Source organism: Myotis daubentonii, chromosome 19 (genome assembly GCF_963259705.1).
Source record: "Myotis daubentonii chromosome 19, mMyoDau2.1, whole genome shotgun sequence".
In the NCBI taxonomy this organism is placed as follows: Eukaryota; Metazoa; Chordata; class Mammalia; order Chiroptera; family Vespertilionidae; genus Myotis; species Myotis daubentonii.
The window spans coordinates 25542347-25564320 of NC_081858.1; the positions used below are offsets into that span (position 1 = coordinate 25542347).

General features: G+C 55.5%; 1 protein-coding gene and 1 non-coding gene across 5 annotated transcripts in view; both read right to left on the minus strand.

The window, feature by feature from the left end:
• The window catches only part of AP1B1 (adaptor related protein complex 1 subunit beta 1), a 41479-nt gene that overhangs the window by 2646 nt on the left and 16859 nt on the right, over positions 1–21974 (minus strand). For 3 of the 4 annotated variants that reach the window (XM_059676743.1, XM_059676744.1, XM_059676745.1), the window contains exons 3-21: positions 20937–21042; positions 19337–19472; positions 18318–18563; positions 16732–16922; positions 15701–15922; positions 12430–12550; positions 11943–12038; positions 10830–10945; positions 10345–10510; positions 7629–7727; positions 6999–7258; positions 6187–6388; positions 5388–5408; positions 4626–4769; positions 3131–3276; positions 1428–1557; positions 1069–1153; positions 308–394; positions 57–211 (exon numbers count right to left, since the gene is read on the minus strand). In XM_059676743.1, the coding sequence (XP_059532726.1) occupies positions 57–211; positions 308–394; positions 1069–1153; positions 1428–1557; positions 3131–3276; positions 4626–4769; positions 5388–5408; positions 6187–6388; positions 6999–7258; positions 7629–7727; positions 10345–10510; positions 10830–10945; positions 11943–12038; positions 12430–12550; positions 15701–15922; positions 16732–16922; positions 18318–18563; positions 19337–19472; positions 20937–21042 (2729 nt within the window). The remainder of the gene's footprint in view (positions 1–56; positions 212–307; positions 395–1068; positions 1154–1427; positions 1558–3130; positions 3277–4625; positions 4770–5387; positions 5409–6186; positions 6389–6998; positions 7259–7628; positions 7728–10344; positions 10511–10829; positions 10946–11942; positions 12039–12429; positions 12551–15700; positions 15923–16731; positions 16923–18317; positions 18564–19336; positions 19473–20936; positions 21043–21974) is intronic. The other variant, XM_059676746.1, reaches the window with a different exon arrangement.
• Positions 2575–2671, minus strand: LOC132222351 (small nucleolar RNA SNORD125). The gene has a single exon (XR_009450211.1). It is a non-coding gene; the product is annotated as a small nucleolar RNA SNORD125 (small nucleolar RNA).

Here is a 21974-nt window from a genome sequence, read left to right on the forward strand (position 1 = left end):
AGAGGCTGCCCCGGACAGAGGCCCCAGGCTGGCAGGGCGGGAGCGGGGGCCCTCACCATGAAGTTGGGGTTGCCCGGCTGGATGCGCAGCTCCGCCAGCACCCAGATGCCATTGGTCAGCTTCAGGGACTGGTAGAGCATGTCCTGACCCTCCACGTTCCTCTTGGCGACTGTGAAGATGTTGCTACTCTGCAGCCTGCTGCTCACGGCCTCTGGGGGACAGAAGGCACCCCAGTCAGTGACGGGGGAGGGATTGGGTGTAGGTGAGGGGCAGTGTGGACGGGTGGGGGGGTGCTCAGGGGTCCTACCTGCATTGAGGGGACAGTCTCTGATCTGGAACTGGGCTTCGTTCTCATTGGGAATGTCCTTCCACGTAGCCAGGAAAATCTGCCGGTCTGGGAGGAAGGAGGAGAAAAGACGGACCTTGGTAACTCATGGCCGTGGGCAGTAACACTGAGCAGGAAAGGGGTCTGCCTTGAAACAGGACAGGCATGAGCTTTGCCACAGCAGCTCCTGCCTCCTGAGCAAACCCTCCGCCCATGCTGCTCCCAAAAGACCCCCGGCTTCCTGCCTCGGGGCCTTAGCTCTCCCCGCAGCACCCACATATGCCTCCTCCCGCTCTGGCCCCGAGCAGCCTGCTCCTTAGTCAGCCTGTGTTACAGGACTTCTGTGGTGACTGAGACATGAGGGGGGCAAAGTGCTCCATGCAGCGCTGAGCTGGAAGTGAGTCCTCTGGGCCCTGGGATGAGTCGCTTAGGGGTTCCAGCCAGGGCAGAGGAGATGGGCATCAGGTGTGAGGCATGGCCTGGGCTCCCTGCCTCGAGGGCCCAGGGGACAACTGTCTAGAGGCCCAAGGCAAGGCGGAAGGGCAGAGCTAGAGAACCGAGGAGTGAGATGGTTCCTGCGCGGCATGCCCCCTGGTGGCCACAGTTGGTCTGACAAGACCCTGGCGGCCCCCATGGAAGTGTGCCCCTCAGTGCAGGCTCAGCAGAGAAGCTGGTGACTCACAGGTGCTGCTGTGGGGCAACCCATCTATTCCAGGAGCCCCAGGGCTGACTTCACGACTCACCCATCTTCCCGTCCTCCACAAAGAGGATGTGCAGTGGGTACAAGGTGCTGAAGTAGAAGACATCAATGTTGTTCTTCACAGCCACCTAGGAACAGGGGGCCCGAGTCGGTCCCTGAGGCCTGGCCCCCACCTCTGAGGCCCAGGGAGGGCCCACGCCCTGTGCCCCAGACCTGATCAGATTCCCTCACAGGCCTCCCCTGGGAGCCATGCCCTTTGTCCCCTCTGCTCAGGCCTCCTGGGCACATGTGTGGCCAAGAGCAGGGCTCCACACACACAGCACAGGCCCAGACCGTTCCACCAGGCTCCCCCCGGGGTGGGTGCGCGGGTAAAGACGAGGGGCGTGGTCCCGCCGGACACACCTGGAGGTTGTTCAGAGGCTCCATCTTCATGACTGAGCCCACCGTGTTGAGAGGCAGGGAGATCTCCACGGTCTGGTTGGGGCTGAGTGGCGCATGGACCTGGAGGGGAGCAGCGGGGGCCAGACCAAAGCTGTGGAGAGAGAAGTCCCCGTAGGGACGGCAGGGGAGCAGGTGCTGACACATGGGCTCCTCCAGCCCCAGAGCTGGGGCACCGGTTGGCAAGACGCCTCTCCCGCAAGCCGGCCTCACGCCAGGCCCAGGCCCAAGCCAGAAAGACCAACTTCTGACCCTGACCCTCCAGCCCGCAATGGCCTGGCGGACAGGAGGACAGAGTGTCAGGCGGCTGCAGGCTTGAGCCCATCTCTGCTCCTCTTTGTCCTCTGGGCGAGGCACTGGGCAGACGCAGGTAAGCACAGCCTCGCCCTGCCCCTCAGAGTGCTCCATCTGATACCTGGGTCTGTGCGCTTCTCCAAACCTGAAAACTCAGCGCCTGCCCAAGTTGCTGCTGCCCATTCCCATCTCCCAGGAGGGAGCGGACCATCCCAAGTGACACACAGGAAAGGCCTGCTTCTAGATAAAGCAGCACAGGGGCCCATCAGGAGGACCCCAGGAGTGTGAGTCACCCCAGCCACAGGCTCTGGGAAGATATGTACAGTCATGATGGGCACCATGAACTGAGCATTTGGAATTACACCAATTCCTAGCCTCATAAGAAGAATGACAGGTACATAGTCTCCCAGCCTCCGGGACACACAGATTCAGGGAGGGTGAGTGGCTCCGTCGGAGACAGAGCAGGAGATGACGGGGAAGCTCAGGCCCTGGTGCTGGCCCGGCACTCCGGGCTCCACCACAGCTGCTGCGTGACCTGCTGAGCCCAGGCCACCTCCTGCTCACAGAAGAGGGCACTGACCTCCCTGGGCTGCCCGGTGGCTCCAGGGAGACTATACTTTGAAAGCCCTTGGCATAGGGCCTACAACTTAGGAAGCTCTCAACACACAGTAAGTTTGTTATGAGTGATCACAGGACCACCCCTTGGAGCCTGGAGTGTCTGTGGCCTCCAGGGTCACGTGAGGGTCAGTGGGAGAGCAGCTGCCACCCTCCCTGGTCTGACAGAGGGTCAGGACCCACTGGCCCGAAGGCTCTCCCTGAGGAAGCAGCCCCTTCAGTCAACTTCTTAGAGGCTCAGTTTGCTCATCACTAGAGCTGCTCAGGAAGAAGAATCATCAGGAGAGGCTGCTCAGGTTCCCCGGGAGCTCGGGCCTCGCCGGCCTGGTGCATGAAAGACCCTCATGGTGCCAGACGGCAGACTTCCCCCCCGGCCCCCGTGCAGGGGACCTGCTGGGGATGAGGAGCCTGGAGCAGCCACCACTCCCCATCAGCCTTCTTAGAGCTGGGAGCAATTCAGGGCTGGGAAGGAGGCCCCAAGCTCCTGTTAAGTGGGGTGTTACCAAAGGCTGGAGCTGGATTTCCGTCAGTAAAACACTGACAGGGAGGAAGGCAGTCGAAGGGGAGAAACCCTACCCCTTGGCCCAGTACTTCGAAGTCCACATTAAGAGGTCACTGGGGGAGAAATTAGTTTTGGTCTGAAGTGTGGTTGTGAGGAACACCCACCTTCACCAGAAAAAAGGGCCCAGGCCCCTGCAGCCTCAGCTCCGACCTGCAGCCACCACAGGGCGCTCAGCAGGCGGCCGTGGGGAGCTCACCTGTTGCGGTTGAACTGGATGGCAAAGTCGGTCATGACCTGCAGGGCCTTGTTGGTCAGCTGCAGGTCCATGGAGATGGAGCCCACCTGGCGGGTGAAGGTGCCCAAGATCTCCAACCCCTTGGCTTTCATGGCGGGGAGCCAGATCTGCAGGGAAGACGGTGGGGAGGGGCTGCAGTTCGCCATTTACCCAAAGGTCAGCAGCCTCCCCGAGAGTCCTTCCGCTCTCTCCCCTGGAGGGGCCTCCCTGCCTTTACCACCAGGGGATGACAATGTGCATCTCAGCAGGAGAACAGCCCTGCAGGGCCACCGGGGCCACCACCACTGGAGCAGCTCGGGTAGGGAAGTGCTTGGTGTGCCCAAAGGCTGGCCCAGATACTCAGAGGTCAGAGAAGGAACACTCAGGAAGGAGGCCGAGGAAGGCGAGGATAGCCTCCTGAGGAGCCAAGGAGAGCTGGGGCCCAGAGCCCAAGGCCATCCTGGGCCTCCGCCAGGGCCGTGGGCCTCCCTGGCCGTCACAGCCTGTCCTCTCCACAGAGGCAGGGCTGGCCTTTAATTGCGGAAACTGGTCTAAGGACAGTACCTAAGGGCCCCTTGCTGGCAGGCCCCCTGCTGTTTGGCTGCCCTTGCCATCCTGGTCTCAAGTGTAAGAGCTGCCTCTTCTGAGAAGCCTGTCCCCTGGCTCCTTCCCTAGTGGTACAGGGAGTGTTTGCTGAGCAAAGAGCTTGAATTAAAGCCCTGCCCATCTGCTGGTGTCACCCTGTGGACATGCAAGTGCCTTTCAGGCCGTCATCTCACTCAGATGGCTCCCAGCAGTGGCAAAAGGCTCAGGCCCTCCTGGACAGCTTCCCCAACATGTCCTGTTAGCAACCATCCCATCATCTCTCCAGTTGCCAATCCAGGCACCTCAGAGCTATCTGGGCAGTAGCCCTCAGCCCACCCTGACCCTATGCCAGGCACCTCTTGGTTCTTGGGTCGACGCTCAACCTGGGCTTATTGATTATTTTTTAAATTACAGGTGTAGGTAGGTGCACAGTCCACAGATCTCATTTAAGGACAGGAGAGGAAGGGGGCATTATAAAATGTCTATTATCAATGAGAGGCACTGGGCTGGACAGCACTGAGAAGCGCTGCTCCAAGTAGATGGGACTTGTGCTAGTTCCCTGGAGGATGTTGGCTCTCCCTCACCTCCAGGCTTTCCCGCAGGCTGGAGCCCTCTCCCCACTTTGCCTGGCTAACTCTGACTTGATCTGCAGGCCTGAGCGCCAGCTTCCCTCTGGGATGCCTTTCCCTGGCCACCCCCATGCCTGACTCAGCATCTCTTCCCTGTGCTCCCACAGCCCCCAGCTGCCCTGGGCATGGTGCTGGCAAACTGCGGCTCCTGGAGCCCGCCCCGCTGGCCTGAGCAGATTCTGTAGAATGAGCCATTTTAGGAGCTCGCACATCAGTCTCTAACTTCTCTCCGCTCTTGCCACGAGAGGAGGCATGGTACTTACTGCTTTGGGGGCCACATATGATCCTGACAGGGTGCCCACGCCACTGGTCAGGTCAAAGAGATCACTCAGGCCACTGCCCATGGGGGCACCTAGGTTAGCTGGTACTGTTGCTGCTGGAGGTGTCACGAAGTTGGGGCCCCCGATCTGGAAAGGAAAGAGAAGGGGTCAGTGGCAGGTACCGGAGGCAGGGTCATCAGGGGCCTGGGATGAGTGTAGCCACCTGGCTCTTTAGAAAATGGGGTGGGCGGGCCAGGAGGGGGTCCCACAAGGCTTCTTGACATCAACTCTAAGTTGCAGAAACAAGAAAGAGTGAGGTGGGTGGAGAAGAGAGGCCGAGCTCTCCTGTGCCCTGCAAATCTCAAGCCTTAGGGGTGACCTCTAGGAAAGCTGGGGACACTTGTAAACACTCAGTCCACCGATAAAAGGGGCACCAGAGGCACACTGCTGCGAGGGGGCTGTGCTAAGGAGACGGGAGTGTGCCCTCCAAGATACCAGAGAGGGCCCATGGGGACAGAGAGGGCCAGCGATCCTCAGGATGACCAGGCAAATTGTCACTGGGTAGTGAGGACGGGATGAGGAATTCATGGATTTGGGGGCCCAGTGGCAGGTGGACTGCCAGGACAGAGGCTGCCAGGACACTGGACAGAGGCCAGGGCTCAGCAGGGAGGGCCTGCTTTGACATCATCTGCCTCTTGGGATGTTAGGCCAGCGCTCTCAGGAGGAGCAGGGACGAAGGCTTGGTGACGCAGGGTTGAACCGTACCCCTTCAGGCTCATCCCCCATCTCCAAGCAGAAGCAGGCAGGGTGAAGAGAACAGGCAGCCACATCCAGAGAGAAAAGCCAGGAAGGAAGACATACAGAGAGACGAGGTGAGGGGTGGGGCGGGTAGAAAGAAGGAAAGAGAGAGAAGATTAGTTACTGATGCCCCATCCAAGATGAGTCTGGTGCCAGGCTGTGCCAGGACTAGGAGGGGCCTAGACTGTTTCTATGATGAGCACTAGCCCCCGGGTCTGACCCTACCACCCACATCCTGTGCCGCAGCCTTGGGATCTGAGCCGGCATGACTAAGTGACACAGGTTCTGCTGCCCGCTCTACTGCCTCTACCAGCTCCTGAAGAAGTTCCAGGAGATACCCAGGCCAGTCTCACACCCGCTTCCTACAGGGGAGCAGAACTGTCCCTGTTTCTCAGGCCCGCTGGGCTGCTGCCGCAGCTGGTGCAGGGTTTGGGGTCCATGGACACAGATCTGGCTCCTTCAGCCTTACAGGGCCAAGCTGCCTGCAGGGTCGGGCTCGGGGGAAGGGACTGGGACTGACCTAGCCTGCCCCAGGTCTCTTGGGGCTCAGTGGCAGGACCAGGGGCTAAGTCCTGTGTCTGCCATTTAGCACTGTGCTCTCTCGGAGGGAAAGCCTCCTGACCTCTTTAGCCTCAGTTCTCTCACCTGTACGTAGGGAGCTACATGATCACCTTCATGGGCAGCGGTGCCTGGCACACAGGGCGTTCAGTGACTGCTCCTTGGAAGAGCATTACCAATGGCATCTAGAGGGGTTCCCAGGACATACCAGGCTGTCAAGGCCGCCACCGAGAAGGTCCACAGCTCCCATTTGCACCGAGGAGGTGGCCAGGGGTGGGCCGCTCACTGGGGGGCCGAGGTCCAGGTTGAGGAGGTCCCCCAGCAGGTCCCCCTGCGCGGGAATGACATCTGGCTGCTCACCAGAGGGCGCTCCGGCAGGGGCTGTCTCCGGGCTCTCTGTGCTCTCGCTCCTTTGGGGGCGCAGGGGGGAGAGGATCAGAAGGGTTGGGGGCAGACGGTCTCAGGGAGGTCAGAGTCCCCAGTCTGCAGGATCCTCCCCCAGGACAGGCACTGGGTCTCCTCACTGTCCCTTAGGGGCTGTCCATATGCCTCCTCTTCCTCCCATTCCCCTGCCTGTCCATTTCTCAGCTGTCTAAGCGATGCAGCCTCACAGGGAGGAGAATGGTATTTCCACCACTCCGCCCACTCTACAGAGAAGACTGGATGCCAGTCCCCAGGGGACTTGGCAACCAGGCCAAACCAACCACCTGGAGCGGCAGAGGAGGAAGGCGAGAACAGTGCTCTGGAGTCAGAATCGTCTGAGCCCAGCTCCGGGCTGTGGGATGCTGCACCAGGCATGCCCACTCTCCATGCCCACTGTCATCGCCTGTTAAATGGGGCACCTCTGAGATCTGTTGTAGGGATCAAACGACGTCACCTAATCAACACCTGGTGTGTAGTCGGCATTCGATAAGAGTTGCTGGAATTATACCTTCTCTCAGACTCGGGCCTGAGCACCTGTGCTACTGAACTGAGAACCCAGGGGGAGGCTCCGCCCGGCAGCTGGCCCACTTCACTCACGAGGCGGTGCGGGGCGGCAGGCTCTTGTGCACCACGCCCCGGCCCCCCTCCACAAAGGCGCTGGGCGGCTTGTGGTAGACGGAAGCCAGCGTGCCGATGTAGCAGATGAGCTCGTCCAGCAGCGTGGGCTCGATGAGGTCTGTCTCTTCTGAGATGAGCGGCTTCTCAGCCAACACCACCTCCTTGGCTGCCACTGGGTCTGTGGAGAGCAGGCGCCAGTAGATGTAGCCACGGTCCCGCAGGTCTGGGTTGTCTGAGTCCTGGGGGCACGAGGAGAAGCTTGTGAAACTCAGAGCACAGCAACCGGGGAAGGGGAAGTTCAAATGGACACGGCCCAGCACCCTGCCCCCCAACTTTCCACTCGTGCCCACCCTAGGAGGCCGTGCCCACTCCTATCTCCATTCCCCACTCCCCTCCATGGCAGTCTGCCCTCCCCGCCTGCACATAAACCCTCTGGTTCTCATGACTTCCCTCTCCCTGCTCATTTACCGTCCGTCTCAACTTCACTACCTGACCCCATTCCATCTTTTTTGTCGGTGACTGAGCCACACCCACGGCGGGGCCAGTCTTAGGGGCAGGACCGCCCCGGTCTGGCTGCTTGGACTGAAGCAGGGAGCCTGGGGCACCCACCTGAGTGGCCAAGCTGAGGACCTGCTGCACCAGCTCCTGGGTCTCCGTTGGCTTCTTCAGGAAGAGTTTCACTATGGCTGTCAGCAGCTGTAGCTGGACCTGCAGGGAGAGAGAAATGACAAGGAAACAGGGGCTTCATATGGGACAGTAAGAAACCCACTGAGGGCCTTGAAGAGGGAAAGGGTGCTGACGGCCCTGGAAGCAGAGACCAGCTTTCCCGGGTTTGGGGGTGGCCGTAGAACACACTAAGGTGAGCAGAGGGTGTTGGCAGTGCTGAGCAGCCAAGACCACTCAGGAAGCAGTGGCCACTGTACTGTTTGGCAACCCCAGGCCGGCCAGGGGATGCTGCCGTGCCCGAGGGCCCAGAAACCATTCAGGACTCCAGGCCTCGTGGTGCCTCAAGGAGCTCACAGCTTAAAAAGGCAACATGTGTAGCTGGAATGCTTCTTAAAGGGACCACCTGCCAATAACAGAGATGCTGCCAGTGAGGCCCAGGGCACCAGGCCAGTTGGGCCCCAGAGCCAGCCTGTTGTTGAGGAGCTGTGCTTCCACCAGATGGTGGGCCATCCCTGTCCAGCCCTCGCTCGCCTCCGCCTCTTACCTGGCTGCTGCCTTCCCCTGAACTTGCCTCCTGCTGCCGGCAACTTGGCCAATCTCTCCTCAGCCCCTTGGATCTCACGCTGCCCCAGCCCCCACCCCCTGCTTCTGTAGCTTCCTGACACTCTCATAGGATTGGCCCACAGGATGGAAATGCTGTCCCCTGGAGAGAGCCCGTGAGAGCAGGCAGATCATGTCTGTCACAGTTGTATCCCTGGTTACTCTGCATCTAGTGCCCAGTGCATAGCGGGCACTAAGGAAAAACCTGCTGACTGAAGAGACAATTCTCTGCACATCTCATTTTTGTCAGTCCTGGGACAAGAAGGCTCTTGAGCCAGGGTTCTGCCAAAGACAGGCCTGATCCCTGTCGGGCAGGAGGGCACCTATAAAAACAAAAGGCTAATTACACTGGTACGTAGGGTAGCAGCAGTAGCAGGGGGGAGGGCATGTGGTCTGTTTCTGGGATTGGATGAACCAGAGTCCTTGCGATTTGCTTACACGTGGGTCAATGGCAGAGGAGCAGGGGGCTGGCTGTTTTCAAAGCAGGAGGCAGCCCAGGGACTGGCTTCCAGCCTGGCTCTAACCCCTTGGCTGGCAGTGCAGCCAAAGCCATTCACCCTGTCAGTGAGGGAAAGTCAGTGAGGGAGAGGCGTGGCCTACTTCACGGGGTTCTTGTGAGCTCTGAAGTCTAGCAGCTGCCTTGGAGCTAGAGTTAGACTAAACACCTCAACGGAACTCTGGTTCTATCACTTCCCCGCTGGGTGACCCTGTACAAGTCAGTTCACTTCTCTGAGTGTGTTTCCTCATCTATAAAATGGGCATATACTTCATAGGATTAATGGAAGAGTCAATATGACAACAATGTAAAGAACCTATTGCATATTCTGTTCAAGACACAACAGCTGTCATCATCCTCATCAATATCAGCATGGCCACCACTCAGGGACTCTTTTACCAAGTTCTTCCCAGCCCCGGTCAGCTGGCTGCCTGGAATCGTTCCTCACTGCCTGGTGTGCTATGCTGGCTGGCAGCTCTGGCCACAAGTCAACTCCTCCCAGCCCCTACCAGCAGCCCTCCTGCAATGATGCCATCCAGATAGGGGCCAGACGTAAGCTGGGATGATGACGCACCACCCTGGCTAATACTTTCTGAGCTTCCCATCCATGGCTGGAAAGGCCAATGAGCCTAGGGCAAGGAGCTCAAATAGACAATCTAAAATAAGTTCCCGCCCTGGCTGGTATGGCTCAGTTGGTTGAGCGTCACTCCATGCATCAAAAGGTCAGGGTGCGTGCTGGAAGCACCAATTAATGTTTCTCTCTCACATCGATGTTTCCCTCTCTCTCCCGTCTCTCTAAAATACAAATTAATTTTAAAAAAAGATAAAATACATTCCCAAACTGCAAAATACTAAACAAGTATTCTTATAAAAGCTTTGAACTATATTGTGAACCCAAGAGGCAAAGAGAGCAGGCCAGTTAAACTAAACCACCACCACCACACAGCTACTGTTTGCTAAGCAACTTTATATTTCTCCTAGGAGCTATGGTTTAGTACTTGCTAATTCAGTGTTTGGGGTGACTTTATAGAACATAAGAACCACAAAGAGTAATACTTGATTGTATACGTGCGTGTTTACATGAGTAGAGGTGTGTGTATACCTGCTGGTATATTCCTAAACTCCCTCTCAAGTATCCCCAAGAAACCAGTAAATAACATTAGTGCTCTCCAGGGGAACTGGTGGCCAGGAAAGGGGTAGGAAAGAGAGTTTTCACTATAAATGTTCTTTTGTACCTTTTCAACTTTGAACCGAATCAATGTATTACCTATCGAAGAGAAATAGGAAAACAAAACCAGAACGCTCTGCCTGCTTCCGGTGCACACCATCGCAGACCGCTCTCGCACGTCCCTCCCTGAGGTACTAGCGGTGGGAGGAAGAGGGGCCACACCGGTCCCCCCACAGCACTTCCCTGTCTGTCCACACCATCGATGCAGTATTAGCAGGGGCAGGGCCCTGAGGCCGGCAGGCTGCGGGGAGGGTGTCAGAGCAGGATGGATGGCAGTGATGCCACTGCCAGGCATGACCCACCCCTGGCTTACGCTGGCCTGCGTGACGGCTCACCTGCGTGCTCTCGTCATGGAAGCCCTCGAGGAAGCTCTCCAGCAGCTCATCCGCATTGTCAATCCGCTCGGCATACTCGCCCACAATCCAGATCATGGCAGCCCGGGCCTCGGGCTCATCCAGGGAGTCCAGGTTCTCGCACAGGGTGGCGATCACGCTCTCATACCTGGAGACCAGCACACAGCCAGCAGTGAGCACTGAGGGAGCCCCGGCAACGCAGGGGAGGCCCAGCAGGGCCAAGAGAGACAAGCAGATGCCCCCCACCCAAGGCCCCAAGTGCTGAGTAAAGGGATCTGAGTTTTATCTGTTACATTTTAGTTATTTTGGTCTGGGGAGCAGAGAAGGGGCAGCAGAGGAGAAATAAAAAACCCCAGGGTTTCTTTTGGGAATGCCGCTTGTGGCCCGGAAGTAAGGAAGAGGGGAGAGGCTCCTTGCTTTCCCTTCCCACAGAGCCGCAGCAGCCTCGCGGGGGGACGGGCACGCACTTGTTGGGGTATTTGCGGAAGATGTCCTTGATGACCACGATGGCTTCCTGGACCACGTAGTTCACCTTGGTCTGGATGAGATCGAGCAGCGTGCTCACGCAGCGCTCCGCAGATTGCTGTGTGGGAAGAGGAGAGGGTGGGTAAGGCCCCGGGACCCATTCCCAAGAGAACTTCTAACAACCGTGCCTTGGCCAATGGCTCAGTCCTGCCTTGCCCACCTTCCTTGTCACAGTGGGAGCACAGGACAGCCATGGTGCCTTGGGACAGCAGGGCACAGGGAGACAGAGTCAGACTGAGGGGGAGGCCAGTGGAGCTTCTGAGAGCGGGAGAGCCCTCGGAGCTCCTCTAGGCAAGCCCTGCGGGCAGTGACCATGCACCAGCCGGACCTCACCCCACTTCTCCTTCTTTCCCCAGGTGGTCTCCTACGACCAAAACGCTTAGAAAAGTTCTGTTTAGACATCCCCCCCGCCTGCACCCTCCCCCAGCCCCATTCCAGCATGCTGCGCTAATGCCCTTGTGGAGAGATTTCTCAGGAGGCATCACAGGTGCCAACGGGAAAATGCCATAAGGGACTGAGGTAACCAGCTGTCCCAGGATCTCCCAGCCTCCAGTGGACCCATTTAAGGAGTCAACTCAGTGGTCAAGGAGCATCTCCTCAGGCAGAGAATGGGATGGATGAGACGTCAGGACACGGGGTTTGCAGAGCCCTTGGGAGCATGAGGAAAGGGGCACAGGGTGGGCTGAATCATGCATGGCCCTTGCCAGAACCTTTGACAGGCACAGGCCCTGACCCAAAGCTCCATGAAGTGAAGGTTAAGTCTACCAGGGCCACCACCAGCTGGGGCTGCCCCGTCGGCTTAGCTAAGATGCAGGAGAACCCATGTCATGGGTCCATTTCGTTTGCAACAACTCGAAGGCCTGAAGGAGATTTCAGAATGAGAATAAGCCCAACCACACCTGCGCAATGGTGCCTCGGGGACTCCAGCAGTGACGCGCAGGCCTTCCTGGACCACAGGAAGCTGACAGACTCTGCTAGAATCAGACCCGTTTCCTGCTTTCAGCCCCCTCCCCCCAACCCCCCCCCCAGCTGAAGACAGAGTCCCAGAGCCTCACCTCCACCTTGATGGCGCAGCGGCCAATGGCTCGCACAGCCTTCCGTACAAAGTCTACATCCACCTCTGTCGCATACTCTTTAAGCTCTGCCAAGACCTGTGGCCCAAAAAGAAAGATGGGATTGGAGGGGATCTAGTGGGGCAACCGCCTAGAACACCCCTGGGCAGTGGGGATGCACAGACCCCTAGAAGGATGAGATTCTGCCTCTTGCTAGAGGAGGAAGCCCTGGGGGAGGGAGAAAGCTGGCAGGTGCTCCAAGAGAAAAGCAGGGAAGGACTAATTGGTAGGGCTGGACAGCCCTTGTTCAGGCTGACCTAGCTAACACACCCACCTAACTACCACTTTTCAATGGATCAGTGATGACAGGGAGAACACATTCTTTATCACAACATTTGTTTCATGCTTGTTTACAAAACCCCATGCCCTGTGCTAAGCACAGGATGGTACTGCTGTCCACGCCCACGCCGCGGCCCCACCCTCTGCTGACCTGGGCGATGTTGGCCTGGGAGGCCAGGCGGATCATGATGTCCAGCTTCTCTAGCTTCACGTAGATGGGGTCATTGTACTTCACAAAAAAGACTTTCATCTCGTGCTTCAGGATCTCAGGCCTGGTGGCAGGGCGGGCAGCCCAAGGAGCAACAAGCAAGCAATGAGTTCTGAGAAAACTCTTCACATTTGTGGGGACATTTCTGGGGTGTGAGGTGAAGCCTGACATCCATGAAGGCAGTGGCCACCATGGCTGCACGCTTCTGGGCAGAGGGCCTACTGACTGGCTTGAGCAAAGTGGTGACTGGTCATTGCATGTCTAACCACATCCAGGAAGGGAAGAGGGAATATGAGCAGGAACAGCTTGCATTCTAGAGGCAGCAGGCACTGGGCTTGGGGACCAGGCCTTGGTTCCATCCCAGCTTGTGCCTCAGGCGCCTACGACCTCACCCAGGTAACGAGCATGACACTATGCCGGAAAGCAGCACCACTGCAGACCCCAGTCTCTAGTCTTAAAAAGTCCCGGAGTCCCAGACCTCGGCTTTTGGGAGTGTTCCCCTTTCCCTAAATGAGAAAAGCGATTAAACTGTTTGTATAAACAATATGTTCTACGTGAAACAACTGCTTTCCTGCTGCATTTTGTTGCTGAGGGAGGCGTGTGCTCTATGTGGCCCCATCCCCGTGGAAGGTAGGGAACATAAGGAAATCTGTACATGGACTCCTCCAGACTCCACCTGGACCCAGCTATGTACCCTCACTACATCAATAATTCATCTCAGCCGGAGGACAACTACGACCCCCATGAGTCCTAGTGAATCTGAACGGGGGTGGTCCTGGGACCCCGGCACAGACTCCTACATAGCAGGGCTGCTGTGAAGCAAGATGATCAATAGCCTGCCTCAGAGGCTCTGGCTACACAGGAGCCATCACCAGTGTCACTGCTCCTCTGGCACCACCCACATTGTTGAGATGAGGAAAGCTGACAGATGGAGAGGCTTCCACCAGGTTACACACGTAATGCTAATAAGGATGGGAACAAGATGGCAGTCACCACCCTCAGCTCTTACTCTTATGCCGTTTCCAGAACAGAAAAGAGGAAGGCAAAGGAGTGAGGACAGAGGGTGAAGGGAAGAGACACACAGAGAAGGAGGGACCCTGGGAACTCTGTGCTGCTGTGCAAGCTGCAGGGAGGTCCTGGCAGAGCAAAGAGCCTCCATCGTGCCTGTGGGGGCGGCAGGACCCGAGCTGGGGGGCAGCAGGAAGACGTGATTTCCGCAGTCAGGACTTGGCACAGCTGCCCAACCACTTGTTGGGACTGCGCCAGGTGGTGCCTTGGCAAAAGAACATCTTAAGAGATTTGCCATGTTAAATATAGCCCAGGGAGCCCTTCACACTGATCAGGGTCCGTACGTCACTGCACCTTACTAATCCCACCCTGTAGCTGCGACTCCCTGTCTCACCCCTTGGTCTAGGCCAGCGGTTCTCAACCTGTGGGCCGCGACCCCTTTGGCGGTCAAACGACCCTTTCACAGGGGTCGCCTAAGACCATCCTGCATATCAGATATTTACATGACGATTCATAACAGTAGCAACATGACAGTTATGAAGTAGCAACAAAAATAATTTTATGGTTGGGTCACAACATGAGGAACTGTATTTAAAGGGCCAGAAGGTTGAGAACCACTGGTCTAGGCACTGAGAGTGCTTTCCCATATTTCATTCCCAAACCTGCACAAATGTCCCAATTCCACTGATATCTCTGGGCCCCCAAGAATGTCCTCAGAATCAGACTGATGCTACAATGACAAGGAGCGTGTGCTGTCTTCCAAGAGAGAATGTCTACGAGGCCCCTGTTCCCATGGCCTCACTCCCACCAACAGGGCTACTGTAACACACAAGGATCATGAGTTAGTTGCTGAGAAAGCCATTTGACCAAAAAGGCTGGTAGAACTCCAGCGTCCAGCTCTACTCTGCAGAGCTGCTGTAGAGCTGCTGGGGTCCCTCACTGGATCATTCCAGAGACTTCCTCCTGCTCTGGGCCCTTAATGTGGCACTCCTAATTGCTTTCAGCCCCACCCACTGCGGGCATCAGGCGCTTTCCCTCATAGGATCAGTGGCTTCCTGCTGCAATTGTTTCCATGGGGCAGATGGAAACAGGTTGCACAGCATTCTGAGCGACTTTCACATACCCCTCCCCTGGCCCCGAGGCTGTTGCAAAGTCCACACCATGCCTCACCTCCTGGAGTCCTCCGACTTCTGGGAATTCTGGGATTTAACTAGCACTACAGACTCTGTCTCCAGGAAAAATCTACAATCACACACACACACACACACACACTTATACTCCCCATTTCCAGAGGGTTCTGCGGACTGTGGAGCGATCCATTGTCTGTGGTTAAGAAGCTCTAAGCTAGCCCGGCTGGTGTAGCTCAGTGGCTGAGCATCGATCTATGAACCAGAGATCACAGTTCGATTCCCAATCAGAGCACATGCCCGGTTGTGGGCTCGATCCCCAGTAGGGGGTGTGCAGAAGGCAGCCAATCAATGATTATTTCTCATCATTGATGTTTCTATCCTTCTTTCCCTCTCTCTTCCTCTCTCTGAAATCAATTTTATATATATACATATACATATACATATGCATATATATATATATATATATATATATTTTTTTTTTTTTTTTTAAGCAGCAGCTCCATGCAAGCCTTTACCTGGCCTGCTACCTGGTTAAGCTAAGCCAGGGTTTCTCAACCTCAGCACTACTGACATAACGGACAAAACAGTTCTGTCCTATGCATTGCAGGATGTTCAGCCGCATCCCTGCCCTCTACCCACTAGATACCAGTAGTACCTCCAGCTGTGACAACCAAAAATGTCTCCAGATGTTGTCAAATATCTCTGGGGACAAAGTTGTCCCTGGCTGAGAACCTCTGTAAGCTATTTTTTTAAAAAAATATATTTTATTGATTTTTTACAGAGAGGAAGGGAGAGAGATAGTTAGAAACATCGATGAGAGAGAAACATCGATCAGCTGCCTCCTGCACATCTCCTACTGGGGATATGCCCGCAACCCAGGTACATGCCCTTGACCGGAATCGAACCTGGGACCTTTCAGTCCGCAGGCCGACGCTCTATCCACTGAGCCAAACCGGTTTCGGCTGTAAGCTATTGAGACTTCCTGCATGGGGACATGTCCATTTCCCTTTGGAGCCCTCTTTCCAGCAGCAGAACCCCCAGCAGGACACACTGCATGTGTGAGGCAGCCCTGGTACCTTTTCTGCACGATGAGGTTGATGTTGCGTAGGGCCACGTACTGCAGCTCAGGCTCAGCGGACAGCAGCGTGACCAGGGGCGGGGCCAGCTTCTTGAGCAGCGTGCCATAGTAGTCCAGGTCCTTGGACAACATCTCCATGAACTTCATCAACACCTTCACGGCAGACAGCACCACAGCAGAGTTGGCGTGGGAGAGCCTGGGAGTGACCCGCTCACAGATACTGAGGTCCGTTCCAAGGGGATAAAGAGGAGAGACAGACAAGGGGCAACACCCTGTTTTTAGTTACCAAGATAGCCTAGATCTTGGTTTTGCTGCATGCAAACTGAACCTAAGTTTATGAAAACCACCCTAAGCCCCAGTTTCCTCCCCTAGAAAATGGAGATGATGCCGACTTCACAGAGTTGCTGGGGCCTACATGAGACAATGCATGGAAAGCACCAGCAGAATGCCAGGCATGTAGCAAATACTTGATAAATGTCAATTCCCCATCGTCCCCATCGTCCCTGCTGTGAGGACGTTCAAAGTGACAGAAAATCACGTTGGTTAGGACCAAGGGTCAGGGGAGCCTAGCGTGGTCACCCGCACGGCTTCCTCCGTCTAAGGGGGGTTTCCTTACTTGTAAAATGGGAACAATAATGGGACCGACTCTACAGGGTTGCGTTAAGTATTATCAGATGCACGGGAAGCACCAGCAGAGCCCCAGGTTCCCAGTGAGAATTCAGTGAATGGTGACTCTGACGCTGTCCACCCCCTTCTCTCAGACCGAGGTGACCAGGGTGTCTGTCAGCTCCCAGGTCAGGTGTTGGCTTCTGTCTTTGCCCACAATGAGCAGTGAGCTGACTGCCTGAAGGAACCACTGACAGCCTGGCTCTGCCCTCCCTCGAGCTGTCTGAGGATGGTCTGTGGGCAAGGCCCTGGGAAGAAGCCCTCTAGAGGCTTAAGGCTCAGCTCATGATTAGAGCACCCCCCGCCCCCAACCTCCTAGGACCAGCTCCAGCTGGGCTGGCAAGCAAGGGGCAGCTTGCTCACCTCTGGGCCTCTCGGTCATCCTTGGGCGTGTAGTTGGCCAGGCAGTCCAGGATAAAAATCTGGCCCCATTCAGTGCACTCGTTCAGGGCTGTCAGCAGCTTGTTAATGGACTGAGGGTTCAGGTCGAGGAGGTTGCTGCTGGGGTGAGACTCGGCAATCTCTGAGAGGGCAGCTACTGCATTTGCTACCACCTGGTTGAGAGGGTGGGAGGGGCAGAGGCGAGGGCATTGCTCACAGGCCAGGGGGCAGTGGAGCTAATGAGGATTACCAGTCAGAGGTTGAACAGCCTGAAAAGAAATTACCCGAAGGGCAGGAGCAGAGATCCACTCTAAGCACTCACCCTACTGGCGCCTCTGTAAACTGGCACTAAAGTAAGTGCACGTGCCAGTCAGGAAAAAGAGGGGAAACAAAGGAAGATCTAGCTCCAGGTGCCTGGCCACAGAAAGCATCCCCAGGTCCCTGACACACAGCCCCCATCTACCAGCTACAGCAGCTCCGTCAGGGCTGTCAACAGGGCTCTGAGCTAGAAGGTCCCTGCAGAGCCCCCGGGGCTGCAGGAAACCCCCGGGGCGAGAGTGCAGAGGGGCCTGCCAGGTGCAGCGCTGGCCCGCAACCCATTTTCACCAGAGCAGCTGTTTTTGTGTGTGTTCTGCCTGGTTTTTCACTTTCCCCTAAGACAGTGCTCCAACGGCCATCCCTGAACTGGCCACTCAGCGCCGGTGTGTGATCAGTGTTGCTATAGGAGACAGAGTGTGCTGGCTGGGCTGAGAGGTTTGTGCATTTCATATCAAACAGGGCCTGAGAACTGCCCTCTAAACTGCTGTCACTGCCGTGTGTGAGGAGATGAGTCCCACTCCCAGCTACGCCCTGGTGCCCAGAGTCTATCCCAGGGGTGGGCAAACTTTTTGACGCGAGGGCCACAATGGGTTCTTAAACTGGACCGGAGGGCCGGAACAAAAGCATGGATGGAGTGTTTGTGTGAACTAATATAAATTCAAAGTAAACATCATTACATAAAAGGGTATGGTCTTTTTTTTTTTAGTTTTATTCATTTCAAACGGGCCGGATCCGGCCCGAGGGCCTTAGTTTGCCCACGGCTGGGCTAGGCTATGCTACTTCCAGGGTGACCGCTATGTGGGGAAAGGGAAAAGCACCTCACATGAGAGCTCACTGATGGTCTTGGTGAGAAGACAGTGACAATGATAGTGACTGGAAGGAGGGCATTAGTCTTGGTTGCATGCCCCTTGAGTGCCAACTGTACTAGCCACATTACCTTTATAGCTTAAGCCTCACAGCACTCCTGCCAACCATGCGGAATTAGAGCCATCTTACTGATGAAGAAGAGGGCTCTGGAAGGTGAGGCAGCTTGCCCAAAGTCACCCAGCTTGGTAGAGAGAGCGCAAAGAAGGGAATCCAGACTAGTTCACTCCAAAGGAGGTACCCAAACCACGGCAGGCATGAAAACAATTACCCGACCCAGCAAGGCTGACTTCCAGGAACTGGGGACTGTCTGGTGGGGGGTCAAGCCAAGGTTTTCCCGAGCAACGCAGGAGTGGTGGCGGGGCAGAGGGGATGGAGCAGCTTACCATGGGGTTAGAGTCGGAGATGAGGTCTTTAAGAGTGTCCAAGAAGCCCTGGTCCTCGACCAGCTGGGCATTGATATCGTGAAGCTTGGCCACACACACAGCCGCTGTCTTGCGAACATATGGGTCCTCATCCTTCAGGCACTTCCGGAGTGGCTCGCACAGGTACTCTGTGATCTTGTCAACGCGGATGCAGCCCATGGTCCGCACGGCCAGGGCGCGGATCAGGGGGTTGGGGTCCTCACAGTCCTGAGGGGGACCAGCCATTAGCCAGGGCAGGAGTGAGCCGAGCAACATCAGATGGCTGCTGTGGGATCTCCCACCAATTGCAGCCAACAGCATCATCAGTGCCATGGACGGGCATCTAGCATCTGCCAGATACTGTGCTGGGCCTCTGTGCTTGGCCACCTCTGATCCTCACAGCATACAATACTCCTCCCGTTTCACAGGTGAAGGAGCGAACCTCTCAGGAAGGTCGCTAGCTCACCCAGTCACAGAGTGGAGCTGTGATTCAAACCCACATCCATCCAGCACCACAGCCTTCAGTCTTGCCACTGGGCCACAGAACCCTTCCTTTGCCCGTATCTGGGCATCCATGGGGATAGGGGAGCTAAGGTGCACAGAGCTGGCAATTCAAGTGCCTGCTTGCTCTTCGGTCTGGAGGATGGAAAATGCAGTAGGAGTGAGTCTAAAGGGAGACATAAAAGCTCGCAGACACTTGCTGAATCCTGCCCTGGTAAAGGACGCAGGCAACGGCTCACCCCTGTGGCATGCAGGGATCAACAAGCCATCAACAAGCCGTGTGCAACTCCCCATGGAATGAGTTAGCAGGGGCTGCACCCTCTGATTTTCTGGAGAGCGGGAGCCCTCTGCTGGAAGATGAAGCCCTTGGCTGGGAGTCAGAGGGCCTGGAAAGGAGCCCGAGTGTTTCTACTCAGGGCCATAGCGCCTCACCCAGGAGATCAAGGAGACATGGAACAGTGAGCACCCATACCCCTCCCTCTCACCAAGCTCCTACTCACCTTCACAAAGGTGTTGACGGCCATGATGGCCATGTCTGGCTGACTCTTAGCATAGTTCATCAAGTACAGGTACACCAGCTTCTTCAGCTCCAGGTTGTCCGTCTGCATACAGTTTACCACGTCAGGGAAGAGGGCACTAGAAGGTCAAAATGGCATCAGTGTGGGGAAGGCCGAAGAAAGGAAGAGGAAGATTTTCCAGGCAGCTAATGGGGAAGGGGGATGCGGGGAGACAGTGAGTAGGAGGAAAAGAGGAAGGTAACAGGACCTCCTAGCAAAAGGGAGAAAGAACACCACTATGCTGTTACCATGAATACCTGTTAGTAGAAACAGAATTCCAAAGGATGATTTTAAAAATGAAAAAAAAGTCTTTTTCTTTTCCCAGGGGTCAAAGATGAGCTCTGGAACCCATCAGCCCTGGTTAAAGTCCAGCTCTGCCTCTTGTTAGCTGTCTGAACTTGGGAAAACTCCTTCATCCCTGCCCAACCCTGACTCTCAGTTTCCTCATTTGCAAGAAAGGGGAAACAAAACCCCATTTCTCTCTCCTTCTCCCTTCCTCTCTGAAATCAATAAAAATATATTAAAAATAAAAAAGAAGAAACATCAATGATGAGAATCACTGATGGGCCGTCTCCTGCACACCCCCTACTGGGGATCAAACCTGCAATCTGGGCATTTGCCCTGACTGGGAATTGAACCGTGACCTCCTGGTTCATAGGTCAATGCTCAACCACTGAGCCACACTGCTGGGTGGATTATCCCCATTTTATAGAAGATGATATGAAGCTCATAAATGTCAAATCTGGGAATTGTAAGGGAATGCTGGGAAAACATATCTGAAAGTATTCTGCAGACTCTCAAACACGGAGCAAGTGTTAAGTTGTTGTAAAATCCAGTCCCTGCCCTTGACTTTACAATGTGGTGGGCAGGTAAAGACAAGTACACATAAGAGGAGAATAGTCTAGAATTAGTGCTGGGTGACAGGAACATAGAGAAAATGCTGTGTTCAGGGCAGTGGGCTGGGGTGATGAGGAAGGCAGGAGGAGACACTGAATGGGTTTTAAAAGATGGAAAGACAAGCTGGGTACATGGAAAAGGGGAAAGGGACAAGGCAGGCAGGAGAAAAGCATGAACAAAGGTGTGGCAGCAATTCTACACGACTGCTCAGGCAACCAGAGGCAAACCAGAGGCTGCCAACTGGCGCCAAACCCAACACACTCCATCTGCAGGTGTGTTTTGCGTGGGCAGTGTTCATTTCTGTGTGTAGCATCACCTGGCAATCTGAAGCAGGGAGATTTCAAATGAAAAATCCAACTTTCCATTCTTTGGAAAAACCAGAAGACCTGGCTGCACTGGTTCATTTCCCCAGCCGGCAGCAACCCTCTGTGGTTTCTGACAGGGCTCGTGCCACATCCACTTCACTCACCCCATTACGGCCTGACCCCATCAACATTGGAGATCATGACCCCGCTGCAAATAAAGCCTTCTGTTCAGAAAGGAGGTGCATGAAGGGAGATGGATGAGGGGAGACGGGGGTCCCCAGGGAAGCCCTAAAGGAGAGATCTGAACTGGACCCTGCTGCCACTCAGCCTCCTCCGCACACCTGACATCTTTGCCCACTGTCATTGATGCAATCACTTTCTTCACCGCCTCCTTCTTCTTCTCCTTCTTGTCGCTGTTGAGCTCTGCCTTCAGCTCGAAGATCTCCCCTGAAAGAGGAGGCAGGCATGAGTGATCCATTCCCACCTGCCAGAGGGTGACTCCCCAGTCCCCGACTTCCAAAAGAGTGAGAGGGAGGCAGGTAAGACACTCCAGGCTACCAGCTGAGGGCAGTTTGAGGCCCCTGGCCTTGGGTGGGGCAGGCAGCAGAGAGACAACTGTTAGGAGAGGAATGATCAAGATGAAAGCTTGGCGGTCACACTGGATTGAAGAGAGGAACTGTGGACGCTACAGGGTCCTGAGGGAGACAAAAAGCAGGAAGGCAGATCCTGCTCACCCAGATGTCTCAAGACACACAGAGGGAAGCAAAGTCCTTTAGCCACCCTTACCCAAAGCCCTCAAGGCAGTGTGTATGGGACCTGGACACTTAAAGTTTGAGGGAGAGGGTAGGATTTGCTTGTTTCCCACATTCGCTTTTCCTGTTTTCCTAGAACCTCCAGTTAAAACAGCTCACTCAGGGTTTCACTTCCTGTGCCCAGTGGTTGCTCAGCTCTGAAAATGGGAATTCAGCTGCTCTATCTAACATGCAATAAACTGTCTTAAGAACTTGATGATCTGGAAAAAGCCAATGAGGAAGTACGCTTGTTTGGGGCCCTGCCATGGAGAGGTAGCCAGAACCCCGATAACCCCCAGTAAAAAGTTAAGAGGGCTGACTTTGGAGTGATGTGCTCTCTAAACAACAGCCACCAGCATTTCCTGAGCCTTCTCTAAGCCAAGTGCCACACTAACTTCTCCCCACACTTTTCCTCATTTCATCCTTACAACAACTCTGCATCTCCCCCATTTTACAGATGAGCAAACAGAGGCTGTAAGAAGTTCAGTGACTTGCCCAAGGACACATACCAAATAAGAGGGAGGGCCAAGATTCAAAGCCAGCTCTGCTAGCTCCGGGACACTCACTTTGCTTCTAGGGACCTGTTTT